General features: G+C 35.5%; 1 protein-coding gene across 2 annotated transcripts in view; it reads left to right on the top strand.

Annotated features, from left to right (window-relative positions):
• Positions 1 to 22,891, top strand: part of LOC120623418 (heparan-sulfate 6-O-sulfotransferase 1) — a 169,879-nt gene that overhangs the window by 2,177 nt on the left and 144,811 nt on the right. For both annotated transcript variants that reach the window (XM_039889442.1, XM_039889443.1), the window contains exon 2: positions 15,659 to 15,895. In XM_039889442.1, the coding sequence (XP_039745376.1) occupies positions 15,659 to 15,895 (237 nt within the window). The remainder of the gene's footprint in view (positions 1 to 15,658; positions 15,896 to 22,891) is intronic.

Raw genomic sequence — 22,891 nt, 5'->3', positions numbered from 1 at the left:
ATAAACTATATCAATGTCATACAGGGCTTAAAAGTATTGATTCCATGATGTATGGAATAATTTTTATCCATTATCATTGATGCTGTTATAAGTATTAAACCATCAGCATAGTAAGTATTATTATGTACCCTAATGTATTAAAAAAAAACTTGTCATTTCTGAGGAGGTCATATTAAAAAAATTGTATTGTAGGTACTAAAACATTACTGGCATAGCTAATACAGGATTAGCAGATCTTAAGCACCAATTTTATTAAATGGAATTTTTATTTTTTAAATCATTTACACACATTTACATTCTGCTCTTTAAATAATAGCTGCACAGATAGCAGGACCGCTGGAACAAAAATAAAACTTAACACTGATTGTTTTGAATAGCCATAAATAATAGTAATAACTTTTCGTCTACTAAGAAGTAAGAAGTTTCTATAACGACGTATTATAACGTACCTGAACGCTTAATTCGCTTAGACCAGAGACTATTCCCAAATTGCCCCTCCTCGAGATCAAACCCAGGGCCTCCCACTTTCAAGTCCACATCGCTCACCACTGCACCAGGGAGATGGACAAAAAACAGATATAAAGTGTTGTTTTATTTTTATGATATTGTAGTATTCAACTCAAACGAAACACCTGATGGGGTCATTTTTACTATTTTCTTATTAGAAACTGCACCCGACAAAACTCAGCAAACAGAACTCTTTTTTTAAATATATACCTACTAAATAATATTATGAATACAATAAGCAGTTCGTTAATATGTATCTTTTTAACGCAGCAACTAATCAGCAGATTTAATATCCGTAATCTACGGCGTTATAACTTAAAAACGTTATTAATGTTAATAAATATACACATAATTTTTAACTAACTGGAAGTTAAAATAGTAAAGTTAAATTGGCAAGCAAAATTTTATAAAAAGTAAACTTAGAAGAGAAATTATATTACAACCCGTACACTAGATTTAACATTATGGATCAAATGAGTTTTTAAATACGATTTTACATAGCACTAGCCTAAACGGGCGGGCTTATTTAACATTGCAACTCCGTTGTAGCGTTGACTCCACTAATTAAACAGGGTGGCAGCCATGCAAGTCTCTTTCATTTGTTTTTGCGTACACGCCAGCCAGCGAACTGCAAAAAAATACGCTTACGTCCCTTTTAAGCTGTTTAGGGTGAGTTTCCACTGAAGCGGAAGCGTATTTCCTTTATATAGGCGTGTCCTTGTGGAAATTCGCCATAACCTTCTCCATTAATATCTTAAAGATGATGAAGTTATAACTGTTCGTTGGTTTATAAGTAAGCTTGTTTGACTAATCAAGAATTGTTTGGAATTCGATTTTTTCAAAAGCCAGTAGTGGAAATTTTCGCTCTCCCCACTTGCACTTTAAACCATACCCTTTTTATATTATATCATCATAAGCGGATGGTTCTTGATGCTAGTAAATACCTCTTGATTGAGAAAAGAGTAGGAAGGGAAACTATTCTTTTCACGATAAGAAAAAAACTGACAACCCAATGTAGCTATGTAAAGTATGTAGATGGAGGTGTCACCTCCATCTCCAACCATCACCTCCATCCTGAGCATATTAATGTCACATTGCTGGGAAAAATGGCCTCTCCGATGTAAGAAATACACAGCTTAAAAGAAAGATCACCATGTCGGTAAACCGATTCACATGGTTGATGACGTTAAGATTTTCGTCCTGGGTTGCGTCCTGCGTCCTTTTGCTCAAATAGACGCTTCTTATGATTTGTCGTACGCAGGATGAAATCGCCACCTTAGACTTATTAACTAAAACTTATTAAATAAAAGCCAATTTTGAGATGGAATGTTACAACAAAGCGTTACTTCGCAACCAATGACATGCGGGTGTTCTTCTTCTTCTTCTTTTGATTTATGGCTTTTCGTAGTGATGCGGGTGTTATGAACCTATTGAAAAATGTTGACATTATTTTTAAGAATATTTGAATGAATGAATGAAACCACTTTTATTGTAGACAACAGAGAAAATTCACAGAGATACAGATACAATAGTACAATAAGGTAGAAGGTATAACTTGACGGCGATAAGCTATATAGCGATCTCTTCCAGGCAACCAAAGGCATGACGAGAAAATGCTATAGGTAAATACTGAAGGTACAAACTTGAAATAAGGAAATGAGTTTGTTAGAAATATTTACATACTATTTTAACTATCATTATCTATATTTTTACAATTTCAGCTTATTTATTTGAATTAAAACAGTTTTCGCAGATTTCTGGGTTCGCACTTGTCCTTTGCCAAGACCTTTCCAAGATCTGATTGGTCTATTCCTGCACGTCTTTTCTCAGCACCCTCCGTGCGTCTCCGCTTCAGTGAAAATGCACCTTTAGGCTTGGCTTTAAAGAAAGACGCGTGTACATTTGCGGTCGCAGGCTTTGACCGGTAATTTTTTAATGAGATTCCATAATACACGCGTTGGATTTCATTTAATACCTTCTCATATTTTAAATACGTCTGAGTTTGTGTAAGTCGTACGTACTGTCGCCTAGGCGCCTATTTCAATTATAACGTATACATACCCTACATACTTGTTAATTCTATAGTTATTTGTAGAAGAGCAGAAAATTATGTCATGTATATACATTCAACGTATAACTTACTTTTATTATGAAAAGGCGCATGAAGATTTAATCTGCTCAGTTGCTTGCAGAGCAGAAAGAACTTGTAAGCGACAGAAATACAGTAACTGAGTGTGTAAATACTTTGAAAACATTCTCAAAGTGAATGCGAATTCAATATGTATCGCGAGTGCATCTCAACGAGACGATTTTAAAATTCACATATGAATGCGACCGTTTACGCTGCAATAATATTAAATTCTCAAAGGGGGATTTTGTTGTAACTTTGATGGATTCACTAGTATTAGTTGGAATAATATTTTTTTTAGGTTAGGAATCGTTGTATGGACTGTTACCCAGATAGACTTTAGACAGTTGATTTTTGTAGAAGATAGTTAATAGGTAGTTAGTTTTAAATAAGTTTGAACCGAGACTACTTCCCATTTGATCAGATGAATTTAGTTGGGAAAGAAATTAACCTTCCTTGTTCAGGATGCAAGTTATCTATCCAAAATTTAATCATAATCGGCGTAGCTGTGAAGCCGGGTGCTATTATGATCCATCCCAAAATACGAGCCAGATTCCTTTAAAATCGGTGCAGTGATCGAGCTGATCATACAAACAAACAATCAGATACTTTCGCATTGACAATATTAGTAGGTATATATAATAGGTAGGTTAATTCCTCAAATCTAAGCCGGCACTTATAGAGCTCACCGGTGCGCCGAAGAGGTTTTAGGGGTGTTTGTCTAGTTTTTCTATTCCAATGTTATCCTGAATTAACTCTTACAGTTTAAACGCTCTTAAAACTGGATAAGAATGTTCATATACGAACAAAAGTAGACGCTTGGCTCAAAAGTTTGGAACATCGTCGCAAAGTTTTCGATCGTTCTACTACAAGACATATTACGCAGTGTGCTCGGGAACTATTCGAGGTAGATGCATCACTCGCCCTCACGTCTCTGCTATCGAACCGCACGGATCACAAGGCTCTGTAATGTTATATTTTATAGTTGGACGTAGATTAGCAGAAAGGACTACTCATACAATTGATAAGAATAGACGTTAGTGTGTTTAAGGAACTGCGAAACTGACACTTGACAGATGGAAAAAATGGTTTTTTCATTAATCTTAAATCCATACGAAAAATTTAAAATATTATAATACAAACAAAAAATACAACACCTTGTGGCAAGAATCATAGACAAGTTAGGTTATATGTGTTGCCTAGTGATAATCTATTGGTGAAAGGTAAATTTATGCCTATTAATCTTCTTCGATTAGGCGTGACTTACTTAGGAATCGCCTTGTCCGTCTTTTGTGAAAACGGGCGTAATTTATTGGTACGAAATAATAAGGGTATTTAGCAAAGAATATTTCAGCACATTCTTACAAGACATCTCTGTTTAAGACTGGTAACCGAACCGCATGTTAGGCAAGTTTTTTATTTTTAATTAGATAAAATGACCCTAATACCGATAACTCAAAATAATCTTTGTCCTTTCTTCTAAATTATGTCCAGTTGATGTTCTATGGAATCGTACGAGCATTTTGCATCCTACTTTCTAAGAAGAACCGCAATACGAAACAATGTTTGTCATTTTTTTTTTTTTTTTCATATACATCTAGCCCCAAAGTAAGCATAGCTTGTGTTATGGCTACTAAGATGACTGATAATTATTTTTATGAATAATATCTACATAAATACTTATAATATACAAATAAACACCCAGACACTGCAATATTTTTGCATAGTTTGAGTCTCATACAAGACTGGAGTGTATCTAAAATGCACCCGTATTTATATAGAAAAAATATCCACCGATTAAATCATTCTTTACTAAAATATATGGGACAAGTTATAGATATCAAAAGTTTAATTATTTACCCACATTATGAAATTACTATAACATTCGACCATGACAAAAGTTTGCGACCCCACAAATCTACTTGCTTAGGCTTATTGTCGAGAAGCTAAAGCTGTGAATGTACCACAGATTCAGAATGCTAATCGCACTGAGAAGAAACGGCAAGAAAATCAATACTTGCTCTTTAGATAACATACAAAAATATGTAAGCAGGTTATTGGCATGGCAAATATGGTGCGGCTAATACGACACAGCTCTCAATTTAGATGGGCAGACATACTAATGCTGTGTGACCATTTAAATTTCTATATGGTCATACAGATGTTATGTAGATGGTCCAACCGAGAATAAAAGTATATCGAAAATGCACCTGTATTTATATCAAAATATCCACCGCTAAATGAACAATGTCATGAACATTGGCTGTGAATCGATTACTGTACATTCTACAATACCAAATAAGTAAATAGTCTAAGTGCGAAATCAATCGTGTCAATAGCAATAAAAAGAATCATGGTATCATTTTAAAAGCTTTGTTGCCCCCAACCCCCCCCCCCCCCCCCCCCCCTCTTCGAATGGGAATAGGATCATCCGTATATGGACACTGGCCTAGCAAGGTCCATATTGGATTGTTTCGAACATGGCGCTGCCTATTAGTGCCGGCCATCGCGCCTCTGTACCGCTACAGTGTTAAAATTAAACTTATATATTCACACACTCCGTGCAATATGGAAATTGGACACAGTCCCGGAGCAGTTAGTAGTCCTAAAGGACTTTCATTTGTCGCGCAATTTACCCACTAATTTGTTCTGCCGTAATAACTAAAATGCCTACGCATACAAATTACGGTTTCCAATTTGATTTCAACATTGTATCTTATTGACTAATCTTACGTATTTGCCCATGTCAAATTAATAAATCAAATATGCACCAAATAAGTAGTTATTAATTAAAGTGGCTCAGATAAATAAATACTCATAAATTGTATTTTATCATACTTCCCTATCTATTAATTACTTAATTTATTAGCCTCGGATATATACATATATTTATTGCAATTAATCAAAAAGTTCGATATCTATTTGAACACCGAGTTTCTCTGGCTACTCAACTGCAAACCAGTCACTTGACCTGGGCTGGCAACTCGAATTACCACTTCCAAGCTCCCGTTTTGGTCACATGCTTGATATTCAGTTCAGACAAAGAATTAAATTGCAATTTTGCACGTTGTGTTAGCTAAAGGTCCCATCCTCTTTTGGTGCGAATGGTTTGTGTACTTGCTTCGTCCGTGAGCTCGTATTCCGGATTGCGCAGTGCATTATAATTGGCAGGATAACACCTGGTCCTTAGTCCACCCACAGAATATTGCTCCACAAGAACACCTCTCTAATTTAAAGGCCAAAGATTAAACTGCAGTATTATTAATACCTCGACAATTTAGAGTCCATCAGCTCACTATTCTTGGGTGGTAAGTAAATGTCATTGATTAGATAAAAATAAACTCCGTAAGGAGCTGACCTTTCGCTTGAATAACTTTGTCGTTCGTTTAATCTCTTTCGGTGATAAATGTAGCTTGATATTGTTTTATTGGATCTTTTCGGATTTATTACTCTGAAATTATATCTAACTTTAAATGATATTAAATATTTATTAAATAATTAATAACAATGGGATTATTTCCGAGATATTTCTACAATGCCAAATTAAAAACTCCTACACATAGATTCTTGGTCAGTGTTGAGTCAATCGCATGCCAAGGGTATATTCCATAGTTATCATTAAGTACAATAAAGTTTACTTATGTTGTAAAATTTTCGTTTGCGTAAATTGATTAAGGTATAAGATTAACATCTTCCTGTTGCTGTCTTTCTTTTTTATTCAATAAACTTTGAACCTTAGTATGAGGTGTTAAAACTAATCGTGTGTAATACACGAGTGCTAGCCAACGCCAGTGTTTCAATAAAGGTCCCCTGAATGGGTACAACTCACGCGACCATTACATTTGTTTTGTACAGTGACGTTGTTAATCTTGTTACGTTAGGTTACATTGGATTAAGTACATTGTTTATCTAGATTTATTTTATTCTATCCTGATTTCGTCAACCCAACTATAGTTTAATATTATATGAAGACTAGCGCTTGGCAGCAATCACACCTGTAATTGATTAATAACCTCAGGCGAGCACGCTTTCTTATAAGATGCTTTTTCCTATCTTCGAGCATCTTCTAGATATTATTTTAAATGGACAATCTACAATTTCTTAGTCAGCTTTACTAGGTCATGAATTGAAACGTGATGTTCACATGTAGTTAATTTTTTTACAGTTTCGTTTGACAGCGCACCTCCTTTGATATCCATTTCGCCACCCAGTTACATGTGTTCAGACGCTTTGTTGCCAACTGTAGGAGTTTGTCATAATGTTCGTTTGAAACTTTTGCCACATTTGCTTTTATGCAGTCACCACAAACGTGAACATTTAGGGCGCGCAGTGGTTTCGTTAAACATACGTATCTCATAATATTCTCGCTGCCGGTTATTACACACGAATGTAATTGGAGAAGTTTGGGAGCTTACGTTTAAATAGCTATTATATTTGATGGTTCACAAAATTCATTAAATAATAGCTCTAAACGAAGTTTCTGTTGCTTGTACTATTTTGGTGTTGGCATTGGCTAAATATGTTCTACTTTGTGTAGGTATATGCGTTGAATATTAAATTTTCTGCGTAAAAGATAAGGGAAGACAGTCACCTTCGATTTGCGTATACATATCTTCATTCTCATTTATACTATCGTTATAAATGAGAATGAAGTACTGATCTTGATGAAATTTGGCACATATTAGGTATATCGCTTTTATTTTGGAAACCAAAACTGGTGGGTGGAAACTTCCATCTCATCTCAAAACAATTTCATCAAAACATTTAAGAAAACAAACACAAAAGTTAAAGAAATGGTTTCAAAGAAAAAATTTCTACTCCTTAGATGACTTTTTCCAATATGACAAAAAATCATTGTGACATTTGTTTTTTATTTTGACATTTAACATGAATTTTCAACTTACTATTTCTGTAATTTTTCTTGAGTTAATTATTTACTCTAATTATTAGTATTAACACTTCATTGGATTGCCATAAAATTGCATGTTTTTTTAATTTATTATATATGTGTTAATTGCAATCAATGGTTTGTAATCTTTGCACGCCAGCTAATGGCAATACACTGTGACTTCGTAATTGATATTTAAATGGCTATGTAAACGTGTATTGTGCAAATAAAAAATATTCTATTCTCTACATAGTTATTATGTTTGAGGATTTACAAAATGCATTTGATACGGTTAGTCACAGGCCACGACTGGCGCCGGGTCATGTTACTCCACATAATATTGGCATTGAAGCAGCCGTCGATGCATCAATGGTGGTAATCCGATACCAAAGCCCGCATGATAGATGCGCGGATTATTCTTACTCATAAAAAGCTGTTCGTTGTATATCATATTAATGGTTTTACAATTACATTGAACCAGATGTGAATGTATTTTTTATCCTTTCAGCAGAACGAAAGGTTGTGGTAGGGTATGAATAAGTGTTGCGGTGGTGTGCAAAAGCGTTCCCATGACTCAGTCACGAGGTGACGAGGTGGAACACCGTCGGGTTTTAGTCGGTAAGAGTCCAGCATAACCACTGCACCTCCATGTGGTGTGGTGGTATCCATGAGGATTTCTCCCACGAAAAAAATAAACAAAAGAAAAGGTTGTAATGAAGTGGAAGACTGGGCTATGGACAGCTCTTTAGTTGAAGAAGTTTTCAAATTCAAGCTCAAAATTAATTTACTTCAAATAGACCTACTCTTTAAGCACTTTTATACGTATATTTGTAGTGACTCTACAACGGAAGCTTCGGAAGACAGATTCCACAGAGTAGAACCGGCAAAAATCTCAGCTGTTGCTTCTTACCAAATGATCTATATCTTAGAGAATAACAATTATATTACCTAATGACTTAGGAAACAACCTAAATATTGTTTTATTATATTTGAAAAATCATTATTTTTATTATTTATTTGAAATATTGGCAATTAGGTCTACTTACCTAATCTTCTAATTATTGAGAAGCTGGGTATATTATCAATGATTAACTGAATGTGTTCTTATTATGTTTTCACTTAATACTATACTGGGGCCTCAAAGTAAGCTTAGCTTGCGTTATGGACACTAAGATGACTGATGAATATTTTACTTAAAATGTACATAAATACTTATTATATACTCACAGATTTTGAACAACGTTTATCTTCATCACACAAACATGTTTGGGAATCGAACTCACAGCCTTTGACTCAGAAAGCAGATTCGCTGCCCAATGCGCCAATCAGCCGTCGTTTTTAAATAAAGTCTTTTTATCCAGCTATATTGAAACACAGATATTCTACTATTTCTGGTGCAGATGTCTTAGATAAACCTCGCGTCCGTCGGACGATGGGACAGTAATAGGCTATTGTCGTGATAGGACCAAAATAAACGGCGTCGAGAATTGTTCTCACCGCATGTCGGGCATTTAGGTGCAGTAAATCGGAATTTAAAGCAGAAGTTAGGGTCAAAAATAGAAGACTTTTTTAAAGAAATGAAACATTGCTAAAGGAACTATAATTTATAACTTTAAGGGTTACATTTGTACTAAAATTTGAAAGGATGAATGAAACGCTATGTGTGTTAAATCTACCAAAGGATAAAGGCTATAAAAAAGCTATCCTAAGCATTCTCGAGTAATCATATGTAAAGGGATCGTAAGCCTCTGGTATGTATCAAAAGTAACATCTTTATGTTAAATGCTGCAGGAAATGTTCTTACAATATTATTGAAATACTACAAACAACTCCAGCTAATTAAAGTGGCAATCTTGTAAAAGCTATATAATATTTTCTTAAGCATTAAAAAATCTGAGTATGTAAGTGTAATTGGTGATAATTAACTAAAATTGTAAGGTTAAAACAGCCTATTGATTCTGTACTTTTCCAAGTTTGGCTATGACTAGGAAATAAGTTTTGATCCCGTAGATAATTCTGATGTTTTGAAATTCTGATATGTGACGATGAACGGTTATTGCGTATTTTAGATAGAATTGGACAAATATTAATTGCGACCAGAATTGTTAAATGCCACAGTAATAATAAAAACTTACGTTTAAAGAGCTAATTGATTATCTACTTTTCGAAGTTGGACTCTATTTCCAGAACAGAATTATAGATTTCGTAGATAACGTCCATGTCTATGCAACGTAGGGACCGTAATAGCCTATTATAGTGATAGGACCGATATAGACTGCATCGAATATTATTCACTTCGAGCATATTATCTATACTTAAATGAAATAAAAGTCTATCTATGGTTTTAAAATAATTGTCTCTGATTAAGCTTACATGATTACTAATGAATGCCAGCAACTTCGTCTTAGTAGAATTTCTGATGTCCCTAGATATGATTTTTAGAAATTGTCCGCGTTGCCTGTCTTCGGACAGCGAAGCTAAAGGCCTCATTATAATCATCATATCAACCCCTTACCGGCCCACTACAGGGTAGTGGTCTCCTCCCACAATGAGAAGGGCTTAGGCCGTAGTAAACCACGCTAGCCTAGTGCGGATTTGAGCTTTAAGATTATAGAAATAAAAATGCCCGATTTAATATTATACATCATAACAAGAATGAAATTTTCGGGTCGCATTTTTATACAAATTTTTTTAATCATAATCCAAAACACAATTTTTCGTAAGGTTATTAAAAACTCTACGCAGGCAAATTTGCCGGCATCGGCTAGTTAAATGTAGGAAGAAGACTTTGCAGAAATGTCTTAGGCTAAGATAAGATAAGCCAAAAATTCTTAAGATCTGAAATAAGCTATAGAAATAAATTCACATAGCCATCTTTTAAGATTTGTTAGCTAACTCCTTACCACCAAAGATAAGCTATATCAATTTATTTTCATAAACCCTTGCGATGATTTACAACCTGGGCGAATGAGAGCCTTAATTTCACTAACTTTAAAATCGTGAATATAGACCAAAAAACAACATTGAACTTTAGTGTCTATAATACTAAAATTAACGTACCCCCGAGTCATATAAGAAGCGTGATTCAGCAAGAGTTGTCTCAGGGGCGACATTTTCCAATTAACAATTGCTGGACAAAAACGAATCCAATTCACGAAGAGCGACTAACCTTGGCTGGAATGGCACCCTGTGGGCTGTGGCGTGATTCGAACCTTTATTTCATTAGATAAGAACAATGACACAATGGAGAAATGAATTTGAAGGTTTTATTTTCAACCAGATCCAGTTTTTTCAAGGGTGGTTCAGAGTCTATATTTAGTATCAGTACATTAAAAAAAAAACTATACGAAATTGGCTTGACCGAATAAAGTATCATTATATATTTTGGAAACATTCTCATAAGTTATAAAGGGACTACCTGATAGATAGATAGATAGATATATACCTGATAGATAGATAGATATATCAGTTCTTTTTACGGCAGTCGGTAACTAAGTTATTTTGATGAACGAGCTTGGTACTATCTTGGTAAACTCAAAATCGTTGCCAGGTTTATGCTGTCAGATCACAAACAGACAGAAATATAAGTTTTAGTCATATATCCTTTATTCCTATGAGAGAGTACGGGTATGCCCATTTTTAATTAAGTTGCAACATCAACTTGATCTTTGTGTTAATGCTTGTCTTTAACCACGACTAAAATATGATTGAACGAAGGAAAAACATAAATTAATCCTATCTGGCAGCACAACGTGACGATTTCAACGTTGAAAGGTCTTAAGGAAACCATCCAATTAGCCTCTGCTGAGTGGAATACAAATTCAAGAAGCACGAGCGAACCTTGGCCGAAATAATACTTGTAAGAGTTTGTGATTGCGACTGTAGATTAATGGATGAAGGGCCTGGCACTTCATTAAAGCGAACAAACAAGAGGGGGTGCGGATGGGCTCTTTATCTCGTCACCCTCTTAACCTTCCGCGCCTCACCACCTTTAACTTGAGTACTGCGTCACTTTTTGGCTTTTGGACTAGTTTTAATGAGCTAGATTACAAGCTTCTCTTATTAAATAGATAGGAAATAAGAGATGCTTTTATTTGCATTGTATTTCTAATAGTGGCTTCTTCTTCTTTCCCTGGGCTTGTCTCCTTTCATGGTCTGCCGAAACCTTTCGTTGTACGTAGTGACTTATACTCTGCCCTGTTCATATGTCGTGTTGATAAGAATACGCTTTCAGCTAAACAATAATAATTTAGAGAGATATTTTCTCCAATACAAGTTGTAATTACTTTAAGGTTTTGTTGACATCTGTTGTGACCGTTGGGGTTTTATAAGTGAGAGGTTGGAATCCCGTCAATAAGTAATTTTTGAATCTCCTCTGCTGTAGTCTATCGGAGGCTTCGGCCAAGGCTTACTATCATTATTGTGATCAAAGAGGTGGGGCTTACAGATTTAGCGTTCAGATTCAGAAACCAATTAGACGTATGGGTTTGTTATAATTATTCCTCTAACAGGTTAGTCCGCTACTTTCTTAGACTGCATCATCACGAGATGAGATTGAGGTCAAGGTTTATCTGACACTAACTTCAGAATAAAAATAAATTATTCTGTAAGCTTTTGTAAATATCTCACGCTTTGAAATTTATTAGAAAACTATTTTAATTGTTTCATATTGCTAAAAGATACTCGTCCAAAGGAAGTCGGTTGGAAGAGCATCTGAATTATAGCATCTTTTCCGAATTATCTCAACTGATATCGGTTCGGATGATAAAAAAGTAATGACCAAGTCTCTCAAGTTTAACACACAATTATCGAATGCTGAACAAAAACAAATCCAATCTAAGGTGAGAGAACCTACGCCCAAACGCCCGCACAGTGGTGATTGCGACTGTATTAATGGATGAACGGCCGGCCCACTTCATTAAGCCGAACAAACAAGAGGGGGGGCGGATAGGCTTTCTCTCGGCACCCTCTTAACCTACCGAGTTCCGACCCTAATCCTTATCTGGAATTATTATTACACTCTCAGAAGGTTGTGTTTTTATAGATTAGAACAGGAATTGAAGCCAGTTCAGCCGTCTATAAATCTCGAAACTACACCAAGGCAGGTATAAAAGTTGGAGTATCCTTTTCTCAATGCTTCCTGTAGGAAAAGCAGGGCTACTTTTCAGACCTATCAATTTAGTTTCGTTAAGAGATTTGCGTCAAATTGAATCAGCACCATTGACAGTTTGGCTTTCCTATTCACAATGCTCCCTGTGGACAAGTATAGCCTTACTTTTCAGAACTGTCAATTTAGTTTAGTTAAGAGTTATGGGTTAATCAGAATTAGCATCATAGGCAGGGTCTATAAATGATAATCATACAGACATTTTAGCTCGATGTAAAGACGATACTAGAATTATCTAAAATTTATGCTGGTGATCAAGCAATCTGAAGTCGAGCTCTGTCAAACTGATGATAAATCTAGTTTTTCAAGAAACGGGAATGTACAAAACTTGGAATTTGAACTGAGAACGGAATATTTTTTATTTAAATAATTTTAAAACTTTTACTAGGTCTAACTAATAAACGTGACATAACGTTGGAATAGTAATACAATGTTTCGCCATACTTAAACTAACAGCACCTTCCAAATGTCAAGAGAGTGAAAAAAAACAATACATACATGCTTATTATCAAGGCGCAATATTTTAACAAGTTGTTGAAAAGTTGGCAAAAATTTCTAGGACATTTGTAGTATTTTTATAAGCTTAAATAGAAGATGACAATAGACGTTTTGTTAAACATTTATTATCTACATACTTGCTACAGCTTGAAAAGATTTTGAAATCTTTTTATATGAATTGGAATCATTCTTTCATATTTTCAGATGAATTTATAAATGGAATGTACTCGTAGATGCTGCGCTTTGGAAAATTCAATTACGTAATATCTACTTTTTACGGAGGATTACCTTCTTTTATGAAAGCGTTTAATTTGTTTTCAGGAGAGGTAGCAAAAAGTAAGCAAAGCGACCAGTTCTTTTTGCAGCTGAATGCAAAACCGTTGAAATTAATTAAGTTCGCGAGAAATCCGCTTTGTATATATGTAAACAGTTTTGTATTATTTTTAAATACTCAGTTCACCTGGTAATATTGCTTGGTTCTTAATAATATTATAAATGCAAAGCCAATATTCATTTGAAAGAAAATCTACCTACATACTCTTCAGAAAATGAATGATTCTTTGGTTGGTATGCAAAGCAACGGATTACAAAGGGTTGTTACCATCAAGGCATTCTCTATTTATTTTACCTCTAATGTATACCTGTTAAAGTAAACCTGGCTTTAAAGTAGTAGCTATATATTGTACTATTTAAATTGAAGATTTACGAATGCACTGCAGTGTCAAGTACTTAATTCACATAAAATTGCATTGTGAACTCAATAATATCTTCATTCAAAAAGGCTTATCAAAAGCTATAACGAATAGTACATCCATTATTTCCCATTCATAGGAAGTGATGTGTCATACACTTACGTAGTAAATCTACACACTTTGTAAATCTTTACGAACTCATTACCGGCCTACTACAGGGCTCAGGTGTCGGTAGCCCATCACATTGGCCAAATTAGGATGGGTAGACCTAATATGCCTTTGAAAACATTATGGAGAATTCTCAGGCATGCAGGTTTCCTCTTGATGTTTTCTCTTTATAGTTAAAGCAGGTGATTTTTAAATGCTAAAAACACACGAAAAACTAAGAGGTGCGTGCGTGCCGGAGAATGAATTCATTCTGCCCGCAAAGAAGCCACCACTATCAACACTCCCAAAATTACATAAAACGGTATATTTAGATAGGAAATCTTTATGGCGCCTTAAAGCGTCCGAATAAAAGGTGCAAAACATTAAACAGGTTGTATTAACTCCGCGACTCTACGCATTAAAAGTTACATTATGGTTTTATGCGAAGATACACTTCACTAACTTCATAAAATACCGTCGGCGGTAACTAATGGCTTTGAGGGACGGTGTAGTCTGGTAGCGACAGCGTCGGTAACTTATTATCAAAAGATTGTATTTGTTAAACAACGTTGACCCTTATCTGTAACTGGATACATGACAGCTTTTCGTCAGTTTTCCTTCTCGTGCTTACGATGTAAGCTTCCGCTTTATCGAAAAACCCTTAAGACTGGATGGATATAAGAACATTCATTAATTTGCGGATTTGCGGATTTGTTGTTCGTTTAATTTTCCTTCGATGCTCGCTTAGTTTAATTGATGAAAATTTGTAGATAAAAGCGAATAAATCACCTGGAATCAGTGTACATATCCTATCTGGAATAGTTAGATAATCAGAATTATTTCAAATCAGAATACCGATGTCACCACCCCTCTCTTTCGGGTGCGGGTGTCGTAAAAGACGATTTAGGGTATTAACGAAGAACGACAAGTAGCGTCCTCCTGGCTAACATCTACTGCGGGGAGGCCTTTAGCCCAGCTGTGGAATGTTATAGGCTATTGATATGTGGTATGATTAATTTCGTTTTATTTACATTAAATTTAAAATAAAATAAATAACACATTACATTAAATTACTAAATATCAAATAATAGTAAATTATCAAAATGAAATACCAACAAATAATAATCTAAGGGAATTACCCTTAGATTTATGTTTGATCTCCGTTGCGCTCTATTACGATATAACCGGCATATATTACTCGGATCAGTATACGATATTTTTTAATTATTTTTTTCCTCAATCTAGTTAGCCAAATAAATATTTAAGAACTTCCTGCAGCATTGTTGAAAAGGCTGTGGGCAATTTGGGAGTTCGTAACTTATGAATTTTCTCTGGTCTGGTGGGAAGCTCTAAGGCTGGGGCTAGTTACCCCCCTACCGACAAAGACGAGCCGCCAAGCTATTGAGCGTGACCTTACGATCCTGTGTACCGCTTAGGGGTATAGCTTTAAACTGCGATACCCATAACAACAAGTTTTGCTGTATTGTTGAAATAATAATTCTTCTGAGTGAGAGAAATAATAATTCTTCTATGTTGTAGAATTAAAAAAACACAGACATGCTTGACGATTCAGAAGTACCTTATAAGTATTTAGGTAGGAAATAACTTATCTTAGATTTTTTTTTTTGCAGGTGTGCGCACTGTCTCCAAGAGACCGGGTATCTGAAGCCCTCGCATTGACATACGCAGAGGCACCCGGGAGACCACTGCCTGACGTGATGGCGCAACCCGGCCTCTCATATGACGAGGTCCTGCATGACGACTTTAGATTCGACCTAAACGCACACGACGTCATGGTTTTCCTGCATATACAGAAGACTGGGGGCACGTCCTTTGGGAGGCACTTAGTAATGGACCTGGACTTGAAGGTACGCATACCTACCTTAAATTTACCCCCCCTTCATTGATACACGTATAACTAACTGCATGCTCATACAAACGAGATAAAGGAAAAAACAATTTTTACTCATATTGTAAATGCGAAAGTGTGTTTGTTTGTCCTTCCTTCACTCCCTAACTAAGCTAAAATCAACTGGATTTTTGGCATAGAGTTAGTTGGCATAGTTGTAGGACGGGGAGTAACATAGGCTACTCTTTATCCCAGACAAACAAACGGTTCCCACGGGATTTTTTGAAAAAACCCGTAATAAACGCGGTTGATGAAGGCGGGATATTATTTTTATATATTATTACACATTTTTCTCTTATTTTTTAATTATATAATACTTTTAAATTGTATTATTTTACCCATAGTTTTTAAGCGTCGCTCTGTCAGTGCCTACCGTCCAAACGTCACGTCTGGCTTCACGGAAGATCAGCGCTGTGTCTTTAACAGGCACTGCAAACATGCTGAGTGAAGACCATTTTGGGATCACACCGTTCTTATAATTGTTGTGTAGACTATTAAGTTGTATTTTAATTCTAGTGTGTGCATATCCAAATAAAGTTTTCTTTCTTTCTTTCTTTCTAATTATTTATTTATTTAGTTGGGTATAAAAATAAAACTTGTTTCTACTCGAGACATGTTCGTGTAGATTAACGTTTCAAACTTAAGAAAGTAGTCGGGAGTGGCTGGATAAGGAAGGCGGAAAATGATGTATAGTGACGTGCTCTATGAATGGACATTATTGATTGATTTCGTTTCTTCTTTTTGACGGCCGACTGGCGCAGTGGGCAGCGACTCTGCTTTCTGAGTCCAAGGCCGTGGGTTCGATTCCCACAACTGGAAAATGTTTGTGTGATGAGCATTAAGTGTTTTTCAGTGTCTGGGTGTTTATATGTATTTTCTAAGTATTTATGTATATATAATTCATTAAAATATTCATCAGTCATCTTAGTACCCATAAACACAAGCTACGCTTACTTTGGGGCTAGGTGGCGATGTGTGTATCATCGTAGTATATTTATTATTTATTATTATTATTTATTATTTCTTTTTGGGCCCTATTAATGAACGTGCCAAAACGTCGGAATATTTGTGCAGGGGTTTGTTACAACACTTCAACTGACAGCACCTTCCAAGTATCTGAGCGTGACAAAACACAAAACTTTATCGTTCTCATGCCACTCTTATTTATAAAACCATAAAGTTTTATTTTATAAGTTAAGATATCCAAGGTACAAATTACTGAACAAAATGAAACAATTTTTCCATTTATAAGTCCGTCATTTTCTTTCACATTTGTTTCCGGTGATACGCGACTTTACGATCGCTGTTTGACTGAGTCGAGACATTTTAGTTCATTCACTTGAAAAATCTTCATTCGATACGCTCTCAATTTAATTTACGCTTTTGGAACGACTGATTTTATTAGAGCCATTCATACCTAAGACTTGTTTAGTCGAGAATTTAGACTTAGTCCGCATCTTAGATCAATGATCAATTTACCTGGCCGGTAGTGGCTGGATGAGGAAGGTGGAAATCTCGAGTTATTTTTTATTTTTATTCTTTTAACAGTTATCTCCTTTATCTCCGACAGTATTTATCAGATTTTCATTAAAATCATTAATCAATCAGATTTTAAGTGAAATTTATAAAAAAATCCCATTTCCCGGAGGGAACTTGTTGTTTATCGGTATAAAAAGTATCCTTTTTGTTGACCCGGAATATCAGTAACCTCTATACAAAATTTTATTTAAATCCGGTCAGTAGTTTTCACGTGATGCGCGGACAGACTGACAGACAAACAGTGAAAACAAACAAACAGTCAAACAGTAAAAAATCTGTCTTGGACTCAGTATCGATTATAAAGCATCCCCCGGCCAACATTATCAAAAAATATTAAATGTACAGATATCTTTCAGTTACAGTTTTATTATTTAAAGTAGATGACTGACTGCATGGTATTCATTCACTCAAAAGAATCTTCATTCGACAAGCTTGCTAATCTCGCTGTATTTAGGAGTGACTGATATCCAAATACTTACACTAAATTATTTGTAGCCGGTTTGAATATTAATCAACTATACAAGCTAGCAACTGTTTAACTATGCCGGCAGCAACGAGGTACGCCCCCGTAACCTGTGCCGTTTATATCAATCAGGCTGTCGCTCCGTTGATTGGGCGACGCCTTGAGGCCGCCTGCCATGCTGTATCTAAGATATCTGAAACCCTACTTGTTGATAATGAAACAAGCGACAATTTAGGCGTGACGAATATAGCTTGATTTTTCTTGAATAATTATTTTTTTAAAAGACATTTTTAATATTATACAACGTGTTATCGAATTACGAAATAATGTTGAAGGATGTATATAAGTAGATTTCATAAGGAATCAACCTGTAAAAATATTAAATTAAAAGAAGCATATTTATTTTTCCATACAAAACATTCTAAGTGTTTACTTGCGACAACCCTGTTGAATATAAAAGACCGACACGCGCAGAGTACCTAAGCTACTCGACACGTACCAAATAAAGTGGCAGGAGTCACTTGATGTTAACTTTGCATTTAATGTTAGGGCTGTGTTTGTTTTATTTCAGTAAAAACTATGGCAGTGGTTTTGTAGAACAAAGGGGAACTAAGTACATTTCGTTGTAATTTTTTCGTACTCAGTACATGAAATGTATACGAATACTCGAAAATAATTTACTAATAAAGAATAAGAAACCTGAAGGTATCTTTGCGTCGTCTGAGTCTCATATAAGGCTGAAGTGTATCGAAAATTCTCCGGTATTTATTTCAAAATACCCACCGGCACAACGTCATGAATATTGGCTGTAAATCAAATATAAACTATTCATTCATTATTTAATAAAATATCTAACACATATGTAGTTGTAGTTATCAAAAGTTTATTCATCTCACCACCTTTACGAAATTACTCTAACATTAAGCAAATGTTTTATGGTTCTATTCTATACAAATAGGTACTTAAAAGAAAGGTTTTACCTTTTTTACGCATCAGCAATCTGTCACCTTTTTTCGGTGACGATCCATCAAGAAGGATCTGGTGAGTCAAGCAGCAAATCCTACTCGAACAGTTTTAAATGTAAAAGTCTTCGTGAAAAATGCTAAGGGACGCGGCGAACATGTGAAGTAGGCGAGCCGAGAAGCTATTAGGTTACATGCACACCGGATTCTGGGGCATAAGGTCGTGGCGATGTAACCTGTTCTAATTTCGTGAAGTGTTTTTTTTCTATTAGTGTACTTATGTTTGCGTGATTTTTATTTCATTTGCTTTGTACAAAAACCAAAGGGTGTTTTTGACGGGTAAGGGCTTGAGGGCTTGTAGAAAAAGACCGGTTCGTAGGAAAATTTCAGTTTTATAATCGGTAGGGAAGAGAGCAAGAGCCATATTGTTGCGAATTATATAACTTCATTTTACTACATAACATATATTTTAAGAATAATTCTCTTTTACCGAACCATAATAAATATGTTCTTAGGTACATTTTATGGTGTACATACAAAGTGAAGACGAAATGGTAGTCTGAATCGTGTAAAGTTTTACACGATTCAGTTAAATTTTGTAACAAAGATTGTAGTGGGTTTTATTAAGTTATTTGTTAAAATTTTGGGATATATTAAAACCGATATTATGGTCGTCAAGTGTAAAGTAAAATGTATATAAAATATCTACATATTTATTTTATTTTAATTTTTCTTTTCCAATTTCCAAATTTCAATTTTTTTTCTTATTTTATTCATTCTGAACACGACGACTCCTAGAAATTGAAATAACTAAAAAAAATAAATGAAACGTCACATTCTTAAATCAAATCTGGTCATGTCACGATCATAAGAAGGTACTCATAGATGTGTTTACATACTAGGTACTTACTATGTAAGGTTATTACATGTTAAAAGTTATTGGACTGCCAGTTATGATACACCGGAAAACACCTATTTCCTGTTTCTTTCAACGCGTACGAACACATGACGTCTCGTTAATAAGTTTGGTCGTCGTGTTGCAGTGTGCCATTACCCTTAGAGATAGGCATGCGTGCAATGACGTAGCAAAAATTAAAATGGCGGATTCTTTGTAAGAAAATGTAACGTCACGCTATTCTAAAGGCGTCATCGCTAAATCAGTTTTAATTTTATGAGAAAGAAGTAAAAGCTTAACATTTTCATAGCACCTAACTTTTTCCCCGCAAAGATTAATTACATTCTAATTTCTAATGGCGAAGTTAAGTAAAATTGCGGGCGTGCCTTTTGGAGTTATTCTATTGTTGGATAGTGAAACACTCGACGCCATATGTTTTTGGATATACGTATACTTTAATATCCCCATTCAATCACCACATTCTAACCTATAAGTAAATATCGCTCCATATTCTCCAAGCTAAGGGCGAATTCAAATAAACCTAGACAAACAAGCAAACATCCTGGGACAAAGCTTATATTTTTAAGTTCGTATCAATAAACCGAAATGGAACCAGGAACAGGTTGTTAATCGGTTTAGGTAAACCGCTAAGATAAAGGATTTGCACGCATATAGTGTCGATTTCGACTATCGAAACGCAGTAACCTCATCGAATAACAAAACTTATTTTCCCACCAAAAAAGATGTGTTAAACGTGAAGATATAAATTCCCATTCCTGAAAATTATCTGTAGGGTGTTTAAGTATAAAGTACAAAACAATGTGTGTCCTACTCTACCGACAAACAAGTGCCGCCAAGCGTTTTATCGTTCCAGTACGATGCCGCATAGAAAACGTATGGGTTTAATATAACTGCCATTTTCCTAACGGGCTAGCCCACTACTTAGAAAGCATCGTCACATCCACCAGATGAGATTCCAGATGAGAATCGCCAACCAAAACAACAGTCAGGCCCTCATAATAATTGCCTATGCAGCAGTGCAGAAAACCGCACTTTAGAGTGACAGGCTTATATTATGCGACCCGAACTTCACCTACTTTATTTCCGTGAAAATAAAATATTCTGTACCTTGGAAAATGTACACTTGTATTCTAAAAGCAAGTAGTTCAAAAAAATAGTAGATAGCATGCAGCACGGCTAAGATTTGCAGGAGACAATTACCCCGGGGAAAGGATGAAATTTATCTTCTCCCACAGCTTTATCAACTCTCAGAGCACTGGCGCAAGTGGAAATAATATACAAATAATATATGTGTATAATAATAATAATATATAAACGGGGTAAACTTCTCCTATTCCATGTTCTCGTGCTTTAGCAGGTGGACACGTTAATTATATCACCTGTCTCGGGATATAATCGGGGATATAATTTTTGTCTCCTACCTGTGCTGCTGGGGGTTTTACGCCAGAGTAGGCCTAAAGCAAACGAAGGCAAACGTCCTCGTGCCACATCTGCAACCCCAAAGAGACAGAGTATAAAGCACGAAGCGAATATTTACATATTTTAAAATATAATTTATGTCCATAAAAAACAAAATTTTAAAATGGACTGTAAAAATATTGATATTAGAAGTAAAAATAAACTCGTAGTGCAGTTTACTAGGCTACATAAAATTGCTAATTCATTCAGGGGCAATTGTATATTATTTAATAACAAATTACCCAATGAAATCTTAGAGACGTCTCTTACACACGAACGCAAGCTTACAGAAAAATCCTATTATAATGTTAAGGATTACTTAAACGATAAAAAAGCTTGGGTGTGAATTGCTCTCACTTCATAGCTAATATAAATTTACTGTGAGATGGTGATAAAAAAAAAAATACGCGGCTAAGTTTGTTGGGGGCTCTTCTTAGACGAGGGCGCGTTTGTAAACCTCGTAGCTTTAGGTTTAAACTAGCGGACCCCAGCGCCATCTGTCGGGCTGATTTGTGAATCTAATCCATCCAGGGTGCCACCCAAACACATATCAAAAAAATCATTCAAATCTGTCCAGCCGTTTAGGAGGAGTTCAATGACATACACACGAACACAAGAAATATATATATAAAGATTGGCGAACGAAGTTATATCCCCTTACAATTATGTAAACATGTATGTATGAACGCTTCATAAGTGTCTGTGATATGCCTACATAAATAAAGAAATTTTGAATTTGAATTTGAAGATAACAGTTGACTACCTTGTTGTTATAATGATTACCATGTTCAGCCACGGATCACGAGGTACTGGGTTCGAATTCCGGGTCGGCTTAAATTGTAAGGTATTGCTGTTAAAGAATTTTCAGTACAAGCCCGGATTAAGGAAATTAGCGGTGCCAAACCCCGTCCCCGGAGGGCATGTTCACCGTCGGCCCGTTTTTTATCATTTACTTGCGATATAAGTTATTAACACTGCACCAGGGCAGCGTGGTGGGTGTTTGATCTCCTATGAGAGACGTGGCCTTTGTCCAACGGTGGGACGTTTTTAGGCTGCGAATGATGATGATGATTATGTTGGCATACAATTGAAAATTCCTCCTACTCTACGAGTAGGTTATGTATATTAAAAATGGGATAGGCAGTGCGTTTGTGCATGTATGAAGTACAGCGCACTCTCCTATTTAATATGCTGAGGACGATGATGGTTATAAATTTCCTATCTTAATTGTTTTGTTTTTGTTGTTGCTTCCTGATAAATCGCTTTCTTGGAAGACTAGACCAACTGTGCGGTATTTTTTGTAATGGAACCGAACAAAAAAGCCTAGAGTCACAGTTCATCAGATCTGGCTAAGATACATAAAGTGTTCTTTATACATTAATCAGCTTCGTCATGGTGGTGCTGTCAGTTAAATGACTACTGTCTTTGTTTTAAGGCGAAGATACACCGTTTTAACCGCAGCGTCCTCTGTGCTGCTACAACTATCTACTGCGATTACCAACCCGTCTGGTCAGCGTGGTGATGGTCAGATGGTAGACTGTTATAGGCTATTGATGATTGATAATAATTTGTCATTTAATTTCTAAAGCGAAATCCCTTTCTATTAAAATAACCAGT

This window comes from Pararge aegeria, chromosome 4 (genome assembly GCF_905163445.1).
Source record: "Pararge aegeria chromosome 4, ilParAegt1.1, whole genome shotgun sequence".
In the NCBI taxonomy this organism is placed as follows: domain Eukaryota; kingdom Metazoa; phylum Arthropoda; class Insecta; order Lepidoptera; family Nymphalidae; genus Pararge; species Pararge aegeria.
Note: the sequence above shows the minus strand (reverse complement) of the source record. Positions and strands in the feature narration are given on the sequence as shown.